The sequence below is a fragment of the Phalacrocorax carbo genome, chromosome 9, assembly GCF_963921805.1.
Source record: "Phalacrocorax carbo chromosome 9, bPhaCar2.1, whole genome shotgun sequence".
Taxonomy (NCBI): Eukaryota; Metazoa; Chordata; class Aves; order Suliformes; family Phalacrocoracidae; genus Phalacrocorax; species Phalacrocorax carbo.
This window is the reverse complement of record NC_087521.1, coordinates 20,450,879-20,472,461: the sequence shown is the minus strand read 5'-3', so window position 1 is coordinate 20,472,461 and position 21,583 is coordinate 20,450,879. Positions and strand designations below refer to the sequence as shown.

The 21,583-nt window shown below is 40.0% G+C and overlaps 1 protein-coding gene across 2 annotated transcripts in view; it reads left to right on the top strand.

The window, feature by feature from the left end:
• Positions 1-10,407, top strand: part of TC2N (tandem C2 domains, nuclear) — a 34,504-nt gene extending 24,097 nt beyond the window's left edge. For both annotated transcript variants that reach the window (XM_064460591.1, XM_064460589.1), the window contains exons 7-12: positions 340-440; positions 1,294-1,410; positions 2,854-3,045; positions 4,931-5,045; positions 5,521-5,720; positions 8,058-10,407. In XM_064460591.1, coding sequence (XP_064316661.1) covers positions 340-440; positions 1,294-1,410; positions 2,854-3,045; positions 4,931-5,045; positions 5,521-5,720; positions 8,058-8,168 — 836 coding nt within the window. In that variant the 3' untranslated portion in view covers positions 8,169-10,407. The remainder of the gene's footprint in view (positions 1-339; positions 441-1,293; positions 1,411-2,853; positions 3,046-4,930; positions 5,046-5,520; positions 5,721-8,057) is intronic.
• Positions 10,408-21,583: the final 11,176 nt, after the last annotated feature.

The window sequence follows — 21,583 nt, the reverse complement described above, 5'->3', positions numbered from 1 at the left end:
AAGTGATTAATCTAAGGGAAGTGATAATTTATGAATGTCTTCTGGGTGTCTGAGGCACATGCATTTTTCTTTCTAAAAGTTGTTTGAGTACAACACAAGTAATTAAATTCAGTAGAGATAACTGAGGTAAACATGAAAGCTTTAGCTATGCAGAAAGTGAGGCTCAGGACTTCATGGATATTTTGTCCTTAAAATGTAGATGTTAAGATACCTCAAACTTGTTTTGAAAGAAGTTTTCAAAGATAGGCAGTGCACCTACTAATGAGTTCCCTTATTCTTGGAATGAACTTCTAAGTTGCTGCATTACTTCTAAAAACACTAATTGACTTTCTTCCATAGATACTATTACATTATCAGGTGATGAACGAGACTTTGGAAGACTGAATGTGAAGCTGTGTTATGTTTCTTCTGTAGAACAGATTTGGATCACAATTTTACACGTAAGGAAATATAAATGACTTTGATTATTATTTACTCAGATGGCTATTTTACTATACTTCGTGTTAAGTCTCATTAAATTTGGTGCTCTGTTACTTTAAGGAATACTTTTAGAAGAAAAGGAAAATTACTTCTAAGTATTAATATAAACAAAGTTATGTCAAATGTAATACTGGGCTTCGTTCAAAGTATCTTCCTTCGCCCCCCCCTGCCCTGTTGCAGTCGCTGTTCTGCTGCAGTCAATAGTAAAAAGTAGTCTATAACTCTCTATGTTACTGTACCTATGTTCTGACCGTGGAGTGAGGAACTCTTCTGCATAGATAAGAAAGCTGAGCTGGCCATAGGCTGGTCCTGCTGTCAAAATTTTTCTGTGGAAATTTGGAGGCAGCATTTAACTGATGTTAAATCTAACAGTTCCTTCAGGGCAGAACCATAATAGCACTTTGAGGATATGTAGCTTCTTGTGGCTTTTTTTGTTAGCTAATGTGATACTGTTATGCTGGCTGTTTTATACACTTCCAGGAACTGTGAATAATTTTTAGGCAATGGAACTTTGAGTAGTCAGAAACCTCATAAATACATCAAGTGATAAATACTACGTAAGGGATTTCATGATTTATCTGTTGTCAAATTGCCACATAGTGAAATCATTAAAATCTACCGAATAACTTTTTACCCTCTGGTTGTGAAAATCAATTTTTAAACGATCTGAAGTTACACAGTCGTTACACTGGCTCTGATTTATGTTCAATATTACAGGAGTTATACATAATTCTAGAACAGTGTAGAAGACACTTAAGTTGTCTGAAGGCCAGAGTCTTACATTATCTAAACTGACTGTTTTCAATGTTGCAGTGCAAAGACCTGAGCTGGCCTTCTATCTGTGGGGAAAATCCTCGTATTTGTGTCAAGGGAATTCTCACACTGCCCAAACCAGTGCATTTCAAATCTTCTGCCAAGGAAGGGTGCAATGTAAGTAGAGGCAAGGAAAACACTAAGAAACCTTTTTCCCCCAAAAGATAAAAGTGAAATGTAAATTTATTATTTTTTTTTTTTAAATGGACCACACATCCACTCCTATGCCATATTTGCTGGGGTAGTTGCCTTGGTTTGGGTTACTCCCTCCACAACTTCTCAAGATCCTGTTAAAAGCCTTGTTCGACCTCCTCCCCCTATATCCTCTCTTGCATTGTATTGTTGCCCTCCTTCTCTCCCAGGTCTGCAGGACAAATACGCTCATAGGGGACTGAACCATGAGTTGCTGACCTTGGCCACTCAATGGTGGGGGACTGGAGGAAGACTTGGGCATACCTGTAGGCGTGCATTCTCCCTAGGGAAGGTAGATGATGTACTGCCTCTCACTAGGGCACGAGACAAATTTCTCATGTCCCGTCTACAGAAAGTAGTAAGAATTGGTCACATGGGATGAGACTCCTGATAGAGGGATGTTGTGGTTTAGCTCCAGTCAGCAACCAAGCCCCATGCAGCCGCTCGCTCACTCCTCCCTGGTGGGACGGGGGAGAGAACCGGAAGAGTAAAAGTGAGGCAACTCATGGTTTGAGATAAAGACAGTTTAATAGGTAAAGCAAAAGCTGCACATGGAAGCAAAGCAAAACAAGGAATTCATTCACTCCTTCCCATGGGCAGGCAGGTGTTCAGCCATCTCCAGGAAAGCAGGGCTCCACCACTCGTAACGGTTACTTGGGAAGACAAACGCCATCACTCCAAACATCCCCCCCTTCCTTCTTCTTCCCCCAGCTTTATATACTGAGCATGATGTCATATGGTATATCCCATAGGTCAGTTGGGGTCAGCTGTCCTGGCTGTGTCCCCTCCCAGCTTCTTGTGCCCCTGGCAGAGCACGGGGAGCTGAAAAAAAAAGTCCTTGACCAGTGTAAGCGCTACTTAACAACTAAAACATCTCCACATTATCACCGCTGTTTCCCGCACAAATCCAAAACATAGCCCGTACTAGCTACTACGAAGAAATTTCACTCTAACCCAGCTGAAACCAGGACAAGGGAGTAAAGGAATATTAAGGGGTTGGAAGGTGAAGCAACATAAACCTCCCATAATGTGAGTCAATGGTGAAAGAAGATAGAAGTAGCAGGAGAGACTGAAGCAAAAGGCCACGGGAGAATTTGGTATGACAATGTGTGTATGTTGTTGTAAAGCTCCAGAAGAGATGGCCTCAACTTTTTATGGTAGTGAAAAATAATCCAGATGTTTGTTCCTGCCAGGGGGTGACAATGAGATGGTGAGTCTGTGGGGGCTTACCACTGTAAAAGCACACTTTTCCATGACAACCTAAAATGATAGCTGGGAGCTGTGGACCAGGAAGCCTTGGTTTCTAGGTTTCGGGCTTGGTGCGCCACTCCTACGATGTCGATGTTACACTTCTGTTTTTCTTTCTAGGACATTGAATTTATGGAAACTTTTGTATTTGCTATTAAACTGCAAAGCCTGCAGGCTGTCAGATTGGTATTTAAAATCCAGACACAGACTCCCAGGAAAAAAACAATTGGAGATTGCTCCTTGGCACTGCGGGACCTCAGCTCAGAGGAGTCAAATCATTGGCTGGATATATCTCCTCCTTCCAAAGCACCTGTAAGTGCCAATACCGCAAAAATATGTTGTTATATCACCTAGAAAGACTTGCTGGAATGAAAGTAAAATAATTCAGTTCTAATTCAATTTTAACAACAAACAGCGTTTTTATTTTTCTTCCCCCACCCTACCACCCCCCCTACTTTCAGGGGAGAGGCTTTTTGATGGGGAAAAAAAGCATATTTTCAAACTCTGCACATAGCTGTTCTGGTCATAAACTGCAGCTGTTTCTGGGTAAAGAGCTAGAGGAAGCTCTTCCACACCATGGCCCGCAGCTTGGGGGAGGGGCATTCTGGGGAAACATTCAGCAAAGGACGCCAGGTGATTGCCTTTTCTGGCCAAAAAAGATCAGAAGATCCTTAGGAATCACAGCAAGATCTCAGAGCAAATGGAATCTGCATTTGTTATGGAAAAAAAGTGCTAAGATCTTCAGTGGCTTGAAATTGAGAGATTGCTATATATTTAATGTTCATATTGCATGCTGTGAAGTAATAATTCAGACAGTTGATTTCCATTGGCATAATAAGAAGCAGGTGGTTTTCACAGTGCGATTTCCTTTCCCCCTACCCTCACGTTGTTTGTTTCTTTTACAGTGTGTGTCTAGACAGTTGTATTTTCAACAAATTAGACTTGAATTAGCAATTCAAAAGCAGATTTTATCTAAGTGTGTCTGAGTAATATGATTGATACTCTTGATTTCTAACATAAGTTACACTTGATGTTTTTTAGTTCTAACAAGAATAACCATATTGCTTCAAAAGCAATACGACTACATGAAAGAGGAAGCTGTTTCAGAAACTGCTTCATCTCAATGTAAATTCCTGAGTCAACTCTTAGTTTCTCTCTCTCTCTGTGTTGGCTTTCCTCACCATTATATCCAAAAGCCCTCCATACACTGCTGGAATTCATCCCTGTACTACCCTGTGAGGCAGCAAACTACCCTACTTGCCATTAGGGAGCCAAAGCTCAGCTTCCTCTCAGGATTACACAGAAATTTTGTGGCTGAGCTGCGAAGAGAATTTGGGTGTCTTTGATGAACTGGAGTCTGACTTCTCTTTATCTAACCTGTTGCTGTGCATTTTCCTTCACTGAAGTGCATTAAAACTTGAAGCTAACCAAGACTAGCAAAGTCCTTTTAAGTGGAGGCTGTCAGGAAAGCTGAGTCTCCACTAATCTTCTCTTGCTGTTCTTACAGTGTTCAGAGTACGTTAGCGTCTGACAGGAGAGTGATGAGGATGCATCAATGCAACTTTGTCACTAGCAAAATGTAAAAAAAATTCGTACTGGAGATCTCATTGCATTTTGGGGGGGGGGGGGCTATGTGTATGTGTGTAGGCATGTAAAACACAAGTACTTCCGTAACACAGGAAACTCCATGGTATGCAGTAACCCCAAACATTGATGACATTAAGTAACAGGGCCCATGAAAAGCATTGCTTGTATCTCCATATTGCAAAATTCTAAAGTGTGGGAGGAGAACTCCGAATGTTTTTGTGTTTGTAGAGCATACCTGGTCTCTCACTTCCACACCCAGGTTTAGTAGAGCTACAACTGCATGACCAGTTTTCCCTGTATGTGTCTGCTCTTACCATTGAGGAATCTTTCCCAGGTCAAAACTGAGGATTTGTGTGTTTGTCCAGTATCTCTGGCTGCAGCCCACGAGGGCCATATGTGTCCATCAGTGGAGCACATGTACTGCAGCTATAACAAGTGCAAGATGCACTTACTGTGCATCTGCAGGTTGTGTACACAACATATGCTTATATTTCTGTCCAGTAAATCCCAGATAGAAATGTGGGAGCCCAACATATGATAGAATTCCTGTGTTTCCTGAGTTTATATGCAACTTAATCCAGATGTTATGGCAACATCCTTCTGCTTGTAGGCGTGCCGCGCAGAACTTCAAGTCGGAACTTGTTTTCAAGCAATAAACAGGAGGATTCAGTTACAGATTCTCGAAGCACAAAACCTTCCAGTTTCATCTACGCCACTGTCTTCAAGTAAGTTATATCAGCTGTCTCATGCCTCCTGTCTAAAACCATTTGTAACAGGTAAATTGCTGCTCAAATGGGTTGGCAATTCATAAAATTCCTTACAAACCTCAGAATAACATGTTGTGCAGTAGATTTCCATTGCCAAGGCTTGTTTCCACAGATGTCTTACTTGATTACTTTTTGTTTGGTTTGAAGCTACGTGTTTATGTATTTTGGAAGATTTTTATCCCAATATTAATTCTGACAGACAAGAGCATGAGCTTGCACTTGCTGTTTGGATACTGTGTCAATCAATTCAATATTATTGAACATACTCTGTTTGTGTGACTAGTCAGGAAAGCTGTTGTACAGTTCTTTTGGCCAGACTTTTGCGAAATTGTTGCAATTTGAACCATACATGTGAATCTTGTCAGTTCCTTATTGGGTGGTTTTGTGAGTAACCCTTTGTGTGCTATGCCTTTTTCCCTCCCTTTTGCGCTAGATTTCTTTGTGAAAGTTGGAATGTTTAGTACAGAAGGGCTGATCTATAAGAAGAAGACTCGCCTTCTGAAGTCCACTAATGGCCAAGTGAAGTGGGGAGAAATGATGATTTTTCCAGTTAGCCAAGCTGAACAAGGAATTAGCTTTCTCATCAAGCTCTACAGCAGAAGCTCAGTGAGAAGAAAACACTTCCTAGGACAGGTTGGTTTCTGCTAACTAGCATGATATCATTTATGTGAAATCCAGTTCCACAGGTTTCTTGGTATGACTTCTAAAAATACTTAAAATAAGGTGGCATATAGCAAATTCTAATAAACCCTTCTCGGTGTAACCCAAGAAAGAATAGTACTGGGCTCCTAAACGTGCGCTAACATCAGAATGGGAGTTGACATTTGATTTTGCTTTTAAAAATAAGTCCTTAAGTCATTTTTGTGTGGAGTATTACTATATGAAAAATTCCTTCCTACAGACAGAAATATGATCTCGTGCTTGCCTCTAGCCTTTCTAAAGGAAACAAACAGCATTCACAGGAGCTCCATAACCTACAATGTACTGTACAGAAAGAGGGTGTGTTCGCTTACCATACTGATACACTTACAAAGAGGTTTGTGTAAAAGGAAATACCAACAGCTACAATATCAGACTGCCTTCCTGGGCAAAGCAATGCTGAAATCAGCACTATATTCTAAATATGTATGGTCAAGTGATAACATAGGTGAACAAACACAAAATTATTTTTTAGTTGAGTGGTCTTTTTTTTATATTTTTTTTTTTTACATCTGGAACTTCTGTAGTGTCTCTTTGAAAGCATTCGTGTGGTCATATTTATTTAACCAGCATAAAACTTGGTAGTCTGGTTTCTTTTTATTCTCTCTGTCCTTGTCCCCTGGTTATTCTAATTTCCCATCATCCTGTCCCTTCTTTCTCTCTTTTTCTTTATGGTATAGTGAGCCATAGCTGTTCTTAATGCTTAGTGTTTTCCCTGATCCACCTAGAATTAGTAGCAGGATTTTAATAAATGCATAAATTAATAACGTGGAACTGATTCTTGAGACCCCAACTGTAATGTCCCTTGTGAGATGAAGGACTGCGCTATCCTTAAGAACAGAAAATGGTACTGTCCCATTCTGATGATGTTTCTTGTGCCTGCTGATAACATGCAGTTGTAGAAGATGCTGATGTGCTATAGAAATGATGTACCAGCAAGAGTTACGTGACATTCAATGGAGCCTCATGTCACATGTATTCCACCTTTCTGTGATTCCTGTTGGTGTAGTTGGATTTGGAATAAGAAAAGGAAAAAAAAAATGTTCTGTTTAGTTGTGCTACCTTGGGGCAAAAATAACTGGGTATGATTTCGCAGTCACCTAGCAATATATGAGATCATCTCAATCTGACAAGTTTTGTTTAATCATGGATCTTATTTTTAGGAGGAGGAAATGAGCTGCTTCTGCTCCTCAGAGGTTATTTGGAAAAGGTTGTTTCAGCTCATGCAGGCAGACATTGCCACATAACACATGAAGACATAAAATATGGCTCAGGGAAAAATGTACTTTAAGCAATTGGCTGAGTAGCTGGAAAAAGATGAATATAGCTGGATCTATTAACTTTGTTCTTCAGAGAATGATGTTTAATTGGATGCTGTTCTAAGCAGACAATACTTAGATTAGGCTGCTTTTATAGGCATGTCTTTAATCAAGAGCAAGATGTATATTGAATCTCTGTGGATGAAACATCAGCTGTCTGTGGTATTCTGGAAGACATTACTCTCACTTCTGGAGGACTCATGCCTCAGCCCTGTAGCCTAAATGTATTTCATGTTGAAGGTTTCTGAGAAGTTTTAAAAGGACTCTTCTTGGAAGACTTGAGGAAATAGAGTCCCGTAAATAATGATACCTACTTACATAAGCAGAATTCTTTTGGCAATGGAGGCTGGTGATAATGTTCAGAAGAAAAACTTCCTACTTGTACCTCATTTCCTCATTTAGTGGCCACTATCCATTAATTGAGTATTGAGAAGGACTCTTACTGCATGACTGAGTGTGGTATGGGCATGTTAGTAACCTCTGTGGAATGCAGGTTTGGCCCTGTCAGTTGGAGTGTGCGATTTTAAATGCTTATGAAAATGCTGGACAGCTAGCTCAGGGTGCCAGATGGCTTGCGGCCAACTGGAGTTTGAATGCATAGGGCCATCACCGGTCCTGGTGAGCCCTTGACCCAGCACATGCATTTGAATGGAGCAAGGAATGCTTGACTTAAAACATCTTATTAATTAGAGAAACATTAGTGTGGAGTGAGTTCTCTAAACTATTTATTTAGATGCTAAATTTAAACCCAGACTCCCTGTGTTCCCAGCTGAAAGCCAAAATATGTTATTCCCAACAGAACTGTATTTGTTGCTATGATGCTTTGGTCACAGTCTACATGTTATATCTCATTCTACACTACCATGGTATTTGTTTGGAACCAATAAAGGCTGGGCCTCTGTGTTATATCAGGAAAACTCAGTTTTATTTTTCTTTTTGTTTCTTACTGCAGATCTGGATAAGTTCTGATAGCAGTAACAGTGAAGCAGTAGAGCAATGGAAAGACACTATTATGAACCCTGAAAAAGTTGTTGTTAAATGGTACAGCATTGGTCCATCTTGAAGTACGGAGATGAAACTCAGGACTGATTTTTCTACAAAGATATTCCTATGCTGTTTAAAATAGTATAAATAAAAAGAAAAATATTGCCTATGCAAGTTCTTCAGAAGGTCTCCACAGCATCACACCTCCATGGTAACTGGGAAAATTCAGAGCTTCACAAACAGAAATACTGGCTAAATGCTATTAAGAGGAAGACTTAGGAACTGGGAAAAGTGCTCATTTGATTTTAAAAAATGCACCTTCAAAAATACATTTTTGCCCCTTTCAGGCTCCATAAGAGCACAGAAATACCATCTTGAGAGAAGCAGCTCAAATCAGCATCTTCTTTGCCAGTCACTGATGTCATCCTTACCTGCAGCCTTGTTTTCTGCAGACTCCAAAGTCCATGGGAATCAGTCCGGTCAGTGGCTTGATCCTAGGTACCCCTGAGCCTCTGGGGTTGCACCTGTGTTGACACTGTTTGACCGGAGTAACGTATGCCTCAGCAAGCAGGAAAGCTGTGGCTGTAGGAGGAGGCGTAAAGGGAAGTACACAATAAGGCAGTACCCAAGGGCTTTTCTAATCTCCATCTTTGAAGGGCTGTTCAGCACCCTGACATGCCTGTAGCTTGGGGTTTCCCCCACCCTTCACTCTAAACAGAGAGATTGAAAGAGAAGAGTTTCTCTGACTAACTGTGATCTTTGCAAGGGGGGCCCTCCAGACTTCCTCTGTTTGGGTGAATTCTGGTTGGAAACAATGGAGTAATACAGAGAGGCCACGGCCTGGCCTAGGATCAGGGCCAATATTTTAGATAAATTACTTTCTTATATAGAATTCTTATACATAAACCACTTCCTATCCAATCAACAATGTTCTAGCATTTGCTTACATTGCTAAAAGCCAGACTAACATGTACAAAGTAGTAACCAAATATTTACTGATATAAGTGCTTTTTGATATTAATTAAAAGGCAGCACAGTAAGGGACTCAGACTTTGTTTAAAAGATGGGCTACTACTGCAGAAGTATTTTTTACATGTCTAGAATGCTGAAAAATTATGTATGGGAGTATTTTTTGTTACTTGTTTCACAAGAAGAAATTACCATATTTTTATTGCTAATTATATTTTTCTATAAAATCCTAAGACACGTTTTTCTATTAGTCCCCATATTTTCCAGGGGTTTATTCATAGTTATTTTTAAGGCAGGAAAATGCTATGTATGTAATTGATAACATATACATTTAAAAGTATAGACCTCTTTCCGCTACTTTAACTACTGGATTTAAAAAATATATATATTCCATTAAATCCACTGCTTACACATTTAATGTTGCCTGTCTGAACTGTACAAATACAGTATGTTCATATAAACACTGAATAATTGTATCTTTTTTATAACTTTGATCCTGTTCAAAGATCCAACATGAACTAGAGTGGTGTGAGAGCACTCGCTGCTGGAAGGCAAAGGAACAGTGAGGAACAGAGAAAACTGTAATAGGAAAGCACATTGTATTTAAGCATAGAGCTCAGAGCATCTTTATTTTAACTTTTTTTGACTTAGAGGAAGAGTCAAGAAAAAAATGGAATCTCCTAGATTTCTTTTTTTATCAGCTGATAATTGAAGCTTTTAGAACTTCAAGCATCCAGATTTTTTTGTTGAAATTTAACATTTTGAAAATGGGCAAACAAAAGGATTTTCCCAGGCTTTTACATGTTCTGCTTTTTGACCAATTTTTATAAATGAACTGAAAAGTTATTACATGTTATTCAGAGAATAGACATCAGTTCTAGCTTTTACTGACACTCAAGTGTCAGAGGATCCTCTCAAGGCCCAGAGGATCTTGACTGACAGCACGAACTTCCAGCCAGTTACAACGCTTGGGATGAGCCTGACCTGCTGGGTAAAACGAAAAAAGGAACTGGACCGTGCTGGTATTCTTGGAGTATCTTTACTTGAATACGTGGATCTTTTTTATTCATTGTGGCTGAACTGCAATAAATGAAAGTGCAAAGTAACTGTTTCCTTATGTAGAATGCTGCTCTATTTGAAAGAGAGGAGAGGGAATATCCCAGTGTTTTGGAGGCTTCAGTTACCACAGGAGTGGTTCCACAGAGGTTGCCAACTCAGCAGATGCTGTGTAAAATGGACTTTTGGCGCTGTTTTAGGACACCTAGCCTTTAAAGGCCTAACTAGTAATGTCTCCTTTTTCCTTTATTAATATTTCATCTGTGTGTTCAAAATAAAAGATATGAACAGAAAATATTCTGTCTTTTTTTCTCCAATTGTTTATACTAGTGTTTACCAGCATCTCAAACAGAGGTTCAAGTCCTACCTTTTTCTTTGAGAAAATGCCAGCTAAGGAACTATATTTCATGTCATGTTGCACGTAGAGGAGTTGACTGCTACACACTGAGGAGATCTCTCTTTGCAAGATGTGCACAGGTCCTAGAGCGCTCTGAAGAAGGTACTGTGAGGCACTGCTTCATCCTGTGCTCATTCGCAGCCTTTGGGGTTTTCTGCATTTGCATGTGCATTCATGTAAGAATTTAATGAAGTCTTAATAGTTAGCTACAGACACTGTGCTTTTTTTTTTTTTTTCCTACAAAATTGGAGCATTTAAGTTGCTTCCTGCCCTGATTTGTTCCTTAGTTTGTCCAGAGCATTACACTGTTCTTGAGGGAACTGATTTTATTTCAGGTTTAGAAGGAAGAAGGTCCTTTATTTGTCTTACCACACAAAATTTGGGTCTGCTTCTTGCTAGCCTCAGCTGATTCAATGCACGCTCCCTTACTGAGAGCATGGCAGAAGAGCAGTGGGATGTCTCTCTCTGTGTGCACTCCAGCCTTGTTGAATGTAGTGGGGTAGATGGGGAAACAGACAATACTTGGCTGCAATAAGATGATGAGGAAAAGAAACATGACGTTGCACTGTTTTGGCTTTTTTTTCTTTAAAAACTGCTGTGTCCTACTTCTGTCCTAAATACTGGCTCCCAAGATCCTGGGAGGAAACCAGGAATTCTCTTTGCTTTCACTGCTGAGGAAAATCATCTAGGGATGGAGAGGGACCTGCCCAGCTCAAGAATGAAAAAGTGCCCGTTCATTGCATTGGCATTTACCTTGCAAGCAGACGAAAGCTGTGCTTCGAACAACCCATCATCACCTGAAATAATAGTCCAGTCCTTATAACGATGCCAGTTTTGGTGCTTCTGAGGATGCCTGCCAGGTAAAGGGGTTGTCCAGAGGATTGCTTACAGGGGGTTGGAAAATGAAACTTTTGGAGGATGGGGGCTGCCAGCGAGTTACTTATGTGAGGTTATCTGTATAAGAGGTGTTGCAGAGGATGTATGGGAATGGAAATGGCTGAAAGGAGAAGTCTTTGTAGATTATTTTCTTCCAAGTGCGTGTGGAGAAGGCACTGGCATGCATACACACTGACTGGCTCTTGAACAGAACTATGAAAGGTGGAAGATAATTCATGGTGTAGAAGAATCAACCAGTTAGACAAACTTGCTAGCTTCACATAAAGCATTTTTCACTGATGATTCATTGGTTCTAGAGCTTACCAGTATGCGTGTTATGTTAGACAACGGTCCTGAAGAAGAAACATGGGACAAGGGGGTACGTCCATGTTCCTAGCAGCAGTCCCAGGCTACAACTGGCTTTAAAACGGGGTGTTCCAGCAGGTGTTATTTCAATTTGAATATCTTTAAAGGCCAGCTAGAAATCATTTGAGATGCCTTGCCTTCAAAGTGCAGAATATTTTGCTTTACTGCTTAGTGGCTGCCTTGCTATAAATGTACGTGGGATTTTGGCCTCTCCAAATTCAGCTCCTGGCTCATTTGAGACTAAGGCAGTTTTCCAGAAAAGGAAAATGATGCATCATTTGAAGACCATCACGAAATAAATTAGCAAGGAACTTTATGTACTCCAGGATACATGCAAGAAGACAAAAGGTGTCTCAGAGCACTCTTCTAATGGTGACAGCTGTATGTTGTCCCTTTAATGTGTGTTCAGCTGCTATTTTGATTGTTACATCCAAGTTTACTGTCACTGAAAATACTGTTATGAAAGCTGTTTTGTCAGTTCACTTAATTTGTGGATACAAGGCACACATGGTTTATAGTTGGATTTGCCATTGCTTCTAGTTAGTAACTCGCTCAGCTTCCTAACGTGTAACAATTTTGATGAAAGCAGCAGAGGTTCAGAAGTACCAGTTTAATTTCAATCAACACCAAAATGGATGTAGCTGAACTTGCACAGCAGTTATGATCTTACATTAAATGTAATTCATAAGAGATCTGTGACTGTTTAGTTAGAAACCAAACCAACTTAATCAAAATTTCCAGAATGTGTGTATGTAATTTCACTGGTTAATCAAACAATTCCATTTTAAGTTTATCTATGACTAAGAGCATTCTGTATGTAAATAAGGCCAACAAATTTATTTTTCAAGTCCTTACATCCCCATGGCACAGCATGGTATTCCTTTGAAAGAAAAAAATCTAAGGTCCTACCTCAAAAGATGAGTGGGTGTAACAGTTTGTAAACGACATTATCATAAAACACTGCTTGGAAAATAATTGTATTTGAGTATCTGATCTTTTGTGATTGCAACGTAAATAGTGCTCTATTGCTAAATCCATTAGACATCCCTGGTTTGTTCTTTTGTTGGCAGGACATCTGTATAAAACAAAGGTAATTTTGTAAGCATTCATTAAGCACATATGCTATTTGACTTGAAAACTGTCTGCCCAATGGAGGTTGCTTTTTGAGTTATGAGTTGATTTTGCAGCCAAAGCATAAGTTTGTCTAGGAATTGGGGGCAGGGTTGTTCCACTTCTTACCTCCATCCTGCCAACATATGTATGACATGGAAGGGAGGCTGCATAGTTGTGGAAAGCTTGGCATAAATCATGCTGGACATGATATACCCTCCTTGTTTTTCCAGCTTCTGCTGTAAAATTACATCACCATGTAAATACAGCCCTGTACATGATCTCATGCTTGGTGCATGGAAAAAGCCATTACTAAAATCAGCACCATGTTCCACAAACACTGCTCCAGCAGATTTACATTCTTTTCTCTAGCTTGCGCTGAGGGACAGGCCATCATCTCTCACAATCTATGGCAAAACCCCCATTGTGTTCAGCAGAAGCAACCAGTCTTCAAAGCTGTTTTAGTTATTTCAGCATTGTGATGGCATGATTTATCTAACAAAAGCTTACACGCAGCTTAATTTTTTTATATTTTTAAAATAGATTAAAATCTGTTCACAGTGATGTTTCTGTAGAGACTGAATTTCATTGCAAGTGGATCTGCATCTCTCTATATATAATGCACTTCTTCCCGTAGATTTCAGTGGGTTTGAAACAAATCCTCTATGCTGATTTTTTTCCCCATATTTCTGACTGCAACTTTTTCTTTCCTTTTATTTGCCTGCAGTCTGTTCTTCTCCCCCAGCATAAAGTCTTTAAGTGATCTCCACTTTTTGCAATTAACTTTCTGCTTTCCTAGTAACGTTTCCCTTCTTTATCTAGTATCGGGACCAGCATTATACATGTCCTACTTTTGCTGTTTAGAGAACTAGCTACAAGCAGAAGGCTTTGAATCCTAGGGCTTGGAGCATGTCCGATGCTCTGCATTTCTGAGCTACCTTCGCTTGCAGCTTTGATGGTATAGTTCTTTTGGAGCTCCCTGAATTTCCATGTTGTGTGCCACCATTGAATACAACAATGGAACAAATCAGTTGTCACTTCTTATGCGTACCTGGGTATCTTCTCTTGCCTTTCTCTTCCAAAAGTTACCTTAGGAAATAATTTTGAGTGGTGAGAAGGAGTAAGGTGTTTGTGCTTCTGACCTTCGAGGACAGTATGGTTGTTCGACTGCCATTATCTGTGCTGTAAGACAAAGAGGAAAGCTCAAGGAAGAGTCATGAAAAGCTGCACCTCCAGGTGGAGGGAGGCCTGTACCTCCTGTCTTTATAATCTGGGAAACGCTTATTGGTCTGGGGACTGGAATCCCTTGCCAGATGCCCAAAGGGAGGAGTTGTCATAATGTACTTTTTATCCTTATCTTGCAAAACTCTCTGGAGCTATGGAGCAGCTAAATCGGGTATTTTTCCATAGGAGGTAATGGTATGGTTCACACTTCTATGAAGCAGAGCACTGACTGAAAGATCTTGGGAGTCTTCTGGAAAAAAACCCCAGTCTTAGGAGTGTACTTGTTAGTTTTGAGTACAGCCAAGCTTTGTCACTTGTCATAAGAGAGTGAATTCTTAGTTTCTGATACATAGCAAAAAAAGAAGAAAATGGCAGGTACACCCGAAACAGGGCTGGGTCTCCTTGGCATTGGCATTTGTTAGTCCTTCAAACACTGAGGTGGAACGATATATGCTTACCTGTCCCTTTTTCTGCAGCAAGGACAGGTTGGGTGGGGGACCGTTAAGGGCAGGTAGTGAAGGAGGTAAAAATAAAAGCAGCACTTTTGTTTTGAAAAACAATGTTTTTCAAAGCAATGTAATGTGCCCGTAACTATTGACAAAGCTTTTATTTGATGTGACTTAAGATAGATGATTACGCATTTAGATATTTGCTTAGGCTCTTTCAGTACTTCCCTGGCATGAGACTGAACTCATCCTCTGTATTTAAATAATGCTTCATTCTGCTGTGTTCATTGACCTTTGAGCTCTAGACCTAATTATGCCTGATTTCCTATGGATTCCTCCCTCATGGCTGATTGACTTTGGTGTGCAAATGAGGGTAGGCTTTCTTGAATCTTTTTGCTGCACATCAGGTAGTTACAGAGTTTCTCTCCCAGATGGATTCTCTGATTTCCAATAACATGTAAGCTCATGACAGCTATTGCTTCACCTGGGAGACTGGGAGCTGGCTCTCCCTTGTCTACCTGAATGTTGTTGGGTTTTCTTGAAACCTTTGAGAACAGAATTATCTGTGACATTTCTACCATCAGTCAAATTTGGCTGCAATGACTAATGAGCTCAACAATTTTCTGTGGGCCTTGGAGAGAATGAGAGCAAACTAGCTATGCTGCTTCAGGACCCTGGGGCTCAGCTGTGTTTTCCTCTGTTCTGCCACAGGCCAGAGGAGGTTTTCAGATCATTGCTGATCATGATTCTAGCAATACTAGTTCTCAACACAGCTCAAGCAGTTTCTCTGAAGGCACATTTGCTAAAGCATGGCTATTTTGGAGCAGTATGATATGCAGCTGGCCACTTGCTGGAGTTTCACAGTAATAGTTTTAAAGATCCGGGTAAAGAGAGTTTTGATGTACCTTGAAATTACCATTGACTAAAGGCAGAAGCAAAGGTTTAATTAATGTTAGTATGAAGAAATGCTTTAAAAGCTTCATTTTTAGATAATAAAATAACCAAAATAACCAGCAGACACCAGGTCCCATTCTAATCTGCAGCATGCACATCTAATTAGGGCTCCATTAAAGCTCACAGGCAATAACAATGCCTTTTTTAAACAGCTAGCCCTGCTATATTTAACTTGGCACTGAGGTTGAAAAGCTCCGTGTTCCACTGGCAGAGCACTGACTCTGGCAGCTACAAACTGTCCTGAACCTTGGTAGCAGGATCTAGAGATTTCTAACCATTGTTTTCAGATCTACCCTGTGACTTGTGTAGAACATAACATAAAAAAAAAAAATTCCCCAATGGAATTACCTTAGTTTCAGCTAGTCTGACTTGCTTTTGGAGCACATAACTTACTGAGAGCTGTGAGTCTGTGGATCTAGATCTACTGCACAAACATCCCCAAAGAATGAGATGATTGGATGATGACTCAAATCAAAAGTTTTGGAGTTAGTTTGGTGTTTTAGTTTGTTTTGGGGTTTGGTTTGGGTTTGGTTTTTTTTGTGGGTTGTGTGAGTGGGTTTTTTTGTTGTTTGCTTTTTTTAAGATCAGGACAGATAAGCCCAAGGAGTTATGAATTAAACTGTGACAATCAAATTTGTATTTGTTATTAACATGGCTGGCTTAAGGTGGTAAGCCTCTGTGGGGAAAAAAAGTGGGTCAGAAATCCCATGAAAGAAAAGTAAGGAAAGTTGGATAAACATAGAGAGAAAAGGCTGCAAAAATCAGGATGAATACACTCATTTAATACACACACATTAATACACGGGAAGTAGTGTCTTGGTGATGTTAGGGCTCTTTAACCAAGCTCTTGTGCTAAGGTGAAGTGGGAGTAGAAAAGGATCTTTGAGGCTCTAGTCTTCGCTGTGATTTGTTAGACTTTGCTGTCTCTCCACGTTACACATTTTGTAGACCCAATGCAACCCTGCTGATTACCATTCTTTAGTGTAAACAAATTGCATTGTGCATATAAAGCCTGAAGTGTGATGGATTCAAAAGTATACCGCAATGGGATTTCTGGTATTAACTCTGCATGTAATGCCAAAATTCATAGAGAAGGAAATGTAACACCAGTGTGGATTCAGTATTCTCTGTCTAGCAACAGTGTTCCTTGCTGTGGGAGTAAAAATCCTACAAATACGCTTTTTGAAAAATACAGCAGGTGCTGATATTCTAGGCAAACTGAGTGGCATTTATGGCATCCACTTGTTCTCAGCTACTTTATTTCATCAGCACTTCATTCCCCTTCCCTGCCTGCACGTCTCTCAGTTGCCTAAGAGACAAAGCATAGTCAAACACATCCAGCTGTTTTACTTCCTTTAATCAGCCCTTGGAAGGTCATTGGAATGACAACTTTCGCCTGTGCTTTAGAAACATATGTCAAATCTGTTTGCAAATGGCCCTCTGTATGAACAGATCAAAGCACTAGCCTGGTCAAAAAAAAGCAATGAGCATTTCAACCATGCCAACGGCATCAACACTGCAGCAGGAATTTTGGCAGAACAGGCCATGAATCCAATATTTGGGTGCAGATCCTCAGCTGGTGCAATGTAAACTGGACTGTGCACTGGTAGATCTGAGCCAGCTCATCTTAGCTAGGGGTCTGGACATGCAAGCCACAGAAACTACAACCTCTGCTAAAAGGTAAGAAAATTGTGACTGTTGCTGTTCATCCCTTGGAAATCTTCAGTTGGCTCCATCAGGGTCTCAGAAAAGTGTTCACGATGGAAATACACTTTCAGCGGGCCACATGAAAATGGGAGAGAAGAACCCTCACCAATAGTCTTGACTGATGCAGAGTTATTCTGCGTGGCCTTTCATATCCCTGGAGGTCCGTGATTTGCCTTCTCAGTTTTAGTGTTTCCTAATTAAAATACGGCTTCGTCATCAACTAATAAGACTTAACCTTTTGTATCTGTCTTAATAAATAGGGTTTCTTGATGTGGTGTCGAAGAGGGAGGTAGAGGGGAAGAATATTTACTGTGATCCTCGTCAACACTCCAAAAAGCTGCTTCAATATTCTCTGAACTGCTTGTCTGTGAGCTGCAAGTGGCAAGCCACTTTTGCCCTAATAGAAAAGGTTAAGATACTGAACTCGGAAAAATATGGACTATTTCAAATCTTTGACACTAACACCAAGTCTATTTCTTCATGTGATGCAACAGAAATAATTCTTTCTTACCTTACAGAAGAGACCTAAATCAATAAAGTATATTGCTTATTAATTAAACTATAGTATTATAAAATACTTATTGCTTATTAATTATAGTATTAGATGTCCTTACCTATGTTACTAAATACCTCAAAGAGTTAAAACAGCAATGATTTTTTCCAGGCATTTGCTTTTTTCTTCATTTGAGCTCCTGCATTTCTGGCTTTGGGCAATGCAAATAAATTGGCCATATTTACTTTGAGTGAGACTGAATTTCCTTCATGTGGTATTCATTCAATACCTGTTTTTCTGTAGAGGATGTTTAATAACTTCTTCTGTTGACTGAATTTGGTCTAAAATCTAAATTTTGGTTTCATTCTAATATTGTATCTTGTTTATCTGCAGTGCACCAAATAAAAATTACATAGGTTGTCAGAAGCAAAGGTGGCAACATATTTACAGGAAGGGTAGGTCTTGAACGATGCAGAACTGATTACCAAGTTCTAACTACTAGTTCTAATATGTTCAAATACAGCCATAGCTGATTATCCCTGGAAGTGGTTAAGTGTTTGCGGTTGTTCGACAGTCTGTACAAAACAATGCAATGCTTTCAGTCTCCTTCTCCCAGAAGGTGTCCGCAGCTGTTAAAAGAAACAATGGGAAAGACGAGAGTGAAATTGGGATTATTTTTTGACTGTGGGCCTTTTGAGTTAGGCCTGAGACTCAGCAGGGATGCATCGAACGGTGAATGGCTGCTACCCGTGCTGCTTGCGTTTTGTGCCGAATAAGGGACTTCGTTCTGCAATTCTGTTGCCAGTCCAAGACTTAAATCATAATACGTAGTATCTAATGATCGGCTTGCAAATGTTCCGATGACCTGCTTTTGTGTGGCAGAGTGCTTTCTAGTGTTTGTGATCCTCTGTCTTTTACAGGGGAGCCAACAACACACCCTTGGAAATGCATCCACTAAACAATTAGCGCAGCAACGCTCTCCCTAGGATTTAATGCGTACTGCAGTGCCCAGCCTTACAGGTGCTGCTGGTACATAGTCAAGTAGAGCTATGCAGCAAATAGTTCTAAGGATGGAATTTTGAGAATTTGGAATATGAAAAAATATTTCACTAACAAGAATCTGAAACATGTAAAGGTTGCAGTGATTTCAAAGCATGCCCAGGGAAGTAGGAGCCTGGAAATCCAGGAAGCTGAGCGCACCTGACAAGGCAGTGCTGGAGGCTTTTACTAATTCTTAATGGAGATCTATTGTCTAACTGGTGGAGGTTAACTTGGGCTGTGTATGAAACCATCTTACAGAAATATAAGGACTGCACTACATGTAAAAGCGGAAATGAAATTACTAAATTCACACTTTTTGAAAGAGAAGGTGAAGTATATTACAATCTTTCAATTTGGAGTTCATTGAGGCCCCAAGAAGCAACCAGATCATACCTGGAAACTAAGATAAGAAACTGTGATGCTACAAACTCTACAATTAATTTGTGATAAAGCCATCGGACTTTGCAAAGCAGTAGCGGTCATCCAGCTCACAGAAGGTCCTGCGGAATTACTAAGGCTGTGACAGAATGTATGTAAAAGAAGAAAAGGAGGTTAAAGAATAAAGGTAAGCAACACTAACAAAGAGGTCATAGGAAAAAAACCACAGTGATTCCCCATGCTGCAGCAAATGGCACGCACTAAGACAAAGCTCAGCATTTCGATGAAGATGCAAAACCTGCAGTAGATTGGACAGACACACAGGAGTCTCCTCATGCCAGTACCCTGTGCACAGATGAAGACAGCAGCATTGCTACCGCAAATAAATTCTTCATGGGGAAAGGAACAGGGGGCCATGTTGTGACAGGTAAAGCACACGGTCCTCGTGAAACCACACTGGCTACTGACTGCTATTTAACAGAGCCAGAGAGTGAAAGCTGAGAAACTAACAGGACTGTTTACGTTGGAAACTGGCATCCAACAGCCTGGACGTCAGTTAGAACCAGAGATGGCAAAGAGGAAAAACCCTGATATTGTGGAGTTCTGGGACCTGTCACTTACTTGGCATCATACATGCATTTACATACACACACACACACATATATAGACACACACATAGTCTGGGACACAAATGGTCTTGGCAGCAGCATCATAAGAAGTGGCCCCGATTTTGAGTGAGTTTGTTACTGTGGGTAGAAACAAGCCAGCAAAAAAACCAAGGCGAAACTTTCTTCAAATCCCACACAACTAAACAGCACATTTTTCCCAAGGGGCCAGAATTCATATCATCTCCTTCAGTGAAGTTGGACTCTCTCTACAAATATCAAGCTGGCAGTCATTCAGTTCCAGCCACAAAGTCCCCACAAGCCTATACTGAGTACTTCCACAGAAAAGGCTGTCCAGTACTTCAGCAGCAGACCTTTTTGTTACATTGGTTGTAAATGTAGAAAGAAGGTGCGAAATAGCATGAACTGCAAAGGGGGCATAGCTCAGCATCACATTTGTAAGGTCAGGAATGGGGACACTGTAGACTCAGTCAACTTTCAGACAGAAAGGAAGGTGCATCTTGGTACTACCAGCCCAGCCACCGGGTGTGATATGATGGCATTGATTCTTTGTATTTGTATGCAAATAATATTCCAGGGTGCTGAGGTTAATTGCTTAACTGCTGTTTATCCAAGCTGACTGCAGGCATCCCAAATTGCATTTACATTAAAAACATTGAAACATTTCCTGATGTCTGTAATAAATTAGCCTGCTGTTAGAATTTATAGAAAGGAGGTAGTAAAGGCAAAACTGTAGCACAGTAATTTCTGGAGGTTCATACTGAAAGCAAAAATACGCACAGTGAACATTTTCAGAGGGTGAAACTGGTATTTTGTGCTTCAGAACAGAGAGTTGAACTGGCAATATAGTATTGTTGCAAAAAAGGGAAATGCCATCCTGAGGCCAAGAGTTCTGCACAGATGACACAGAGTTATCCATTGATTCACTTGCTGCTGGTAAAGGCCCAGTTATGGGACGGTGTTGAGCTGTAGTCATCATCTTTCAAGACAGGTACAGACAAAATGGAGAGAGTTTAGAGGAAATGACGAGATTGAGAACAAGAAAATCTGATCTGTAAGTAAGGAGTAAAGGTACTGGGTTGTTGAAGCTGGAAAAGAGGAAGCATAGGGGTAAAATTCTAATATACTAATATGCAAAAGTTTGTTGAAAAGGAGGACAGAGAACAACTGTTCTCTATGTCTGCTAGGGATGACCTGAATGCTCATGTTATCACAGATGACAAGGAAGTTTCAGCTAGAAAGTATTTGCTTGAATTTTTCAGGCCACCTAGCAACATGTAAACATCCCTATAAAATAGTGAAGCAAGAAGCATGTTCTCAGATGTAACATGCATATCTTAGAAGTTTGATTATTGCTGAAGATGAATGAAACGGTAGTTTTCTTTACTTCTTTAGTTTTCTGGCCTGCAGAAGAGTTTTTAAAAACCAGTTCTTACCAGCAGTCCAAAAATGACATATGAAAAGTTTTTAGTGAAATTAAAACAATAGCTCTTTTTGTCTGGCTTTTTAATCCTTTCATGAAGATTTGGCAGTTCTCAGAATTAAAAACAAAAAAAAATAATTTTGCAAAGGGAATGTGAAGCATATGCCTCACTGATGACAAGGAAATAACCTTATATAATTCACCCATTGGATAGATATATATTTCTGATACTGTAATGGTCCACACCGTAAATATAATGTTAGTATTACCATAAAGCACAAATTTCAGCAAACGCAGTATCTCTATCATGTATTTAATCCATTAATTCCTTATTGTCTGTTCTATCCCATGGGCATTGTTTTGTAAAAGCTTTCCATTACATCAGGTATGAGCAAAAACCTAAAACAAAGGTTCATTGACTTCCGCAG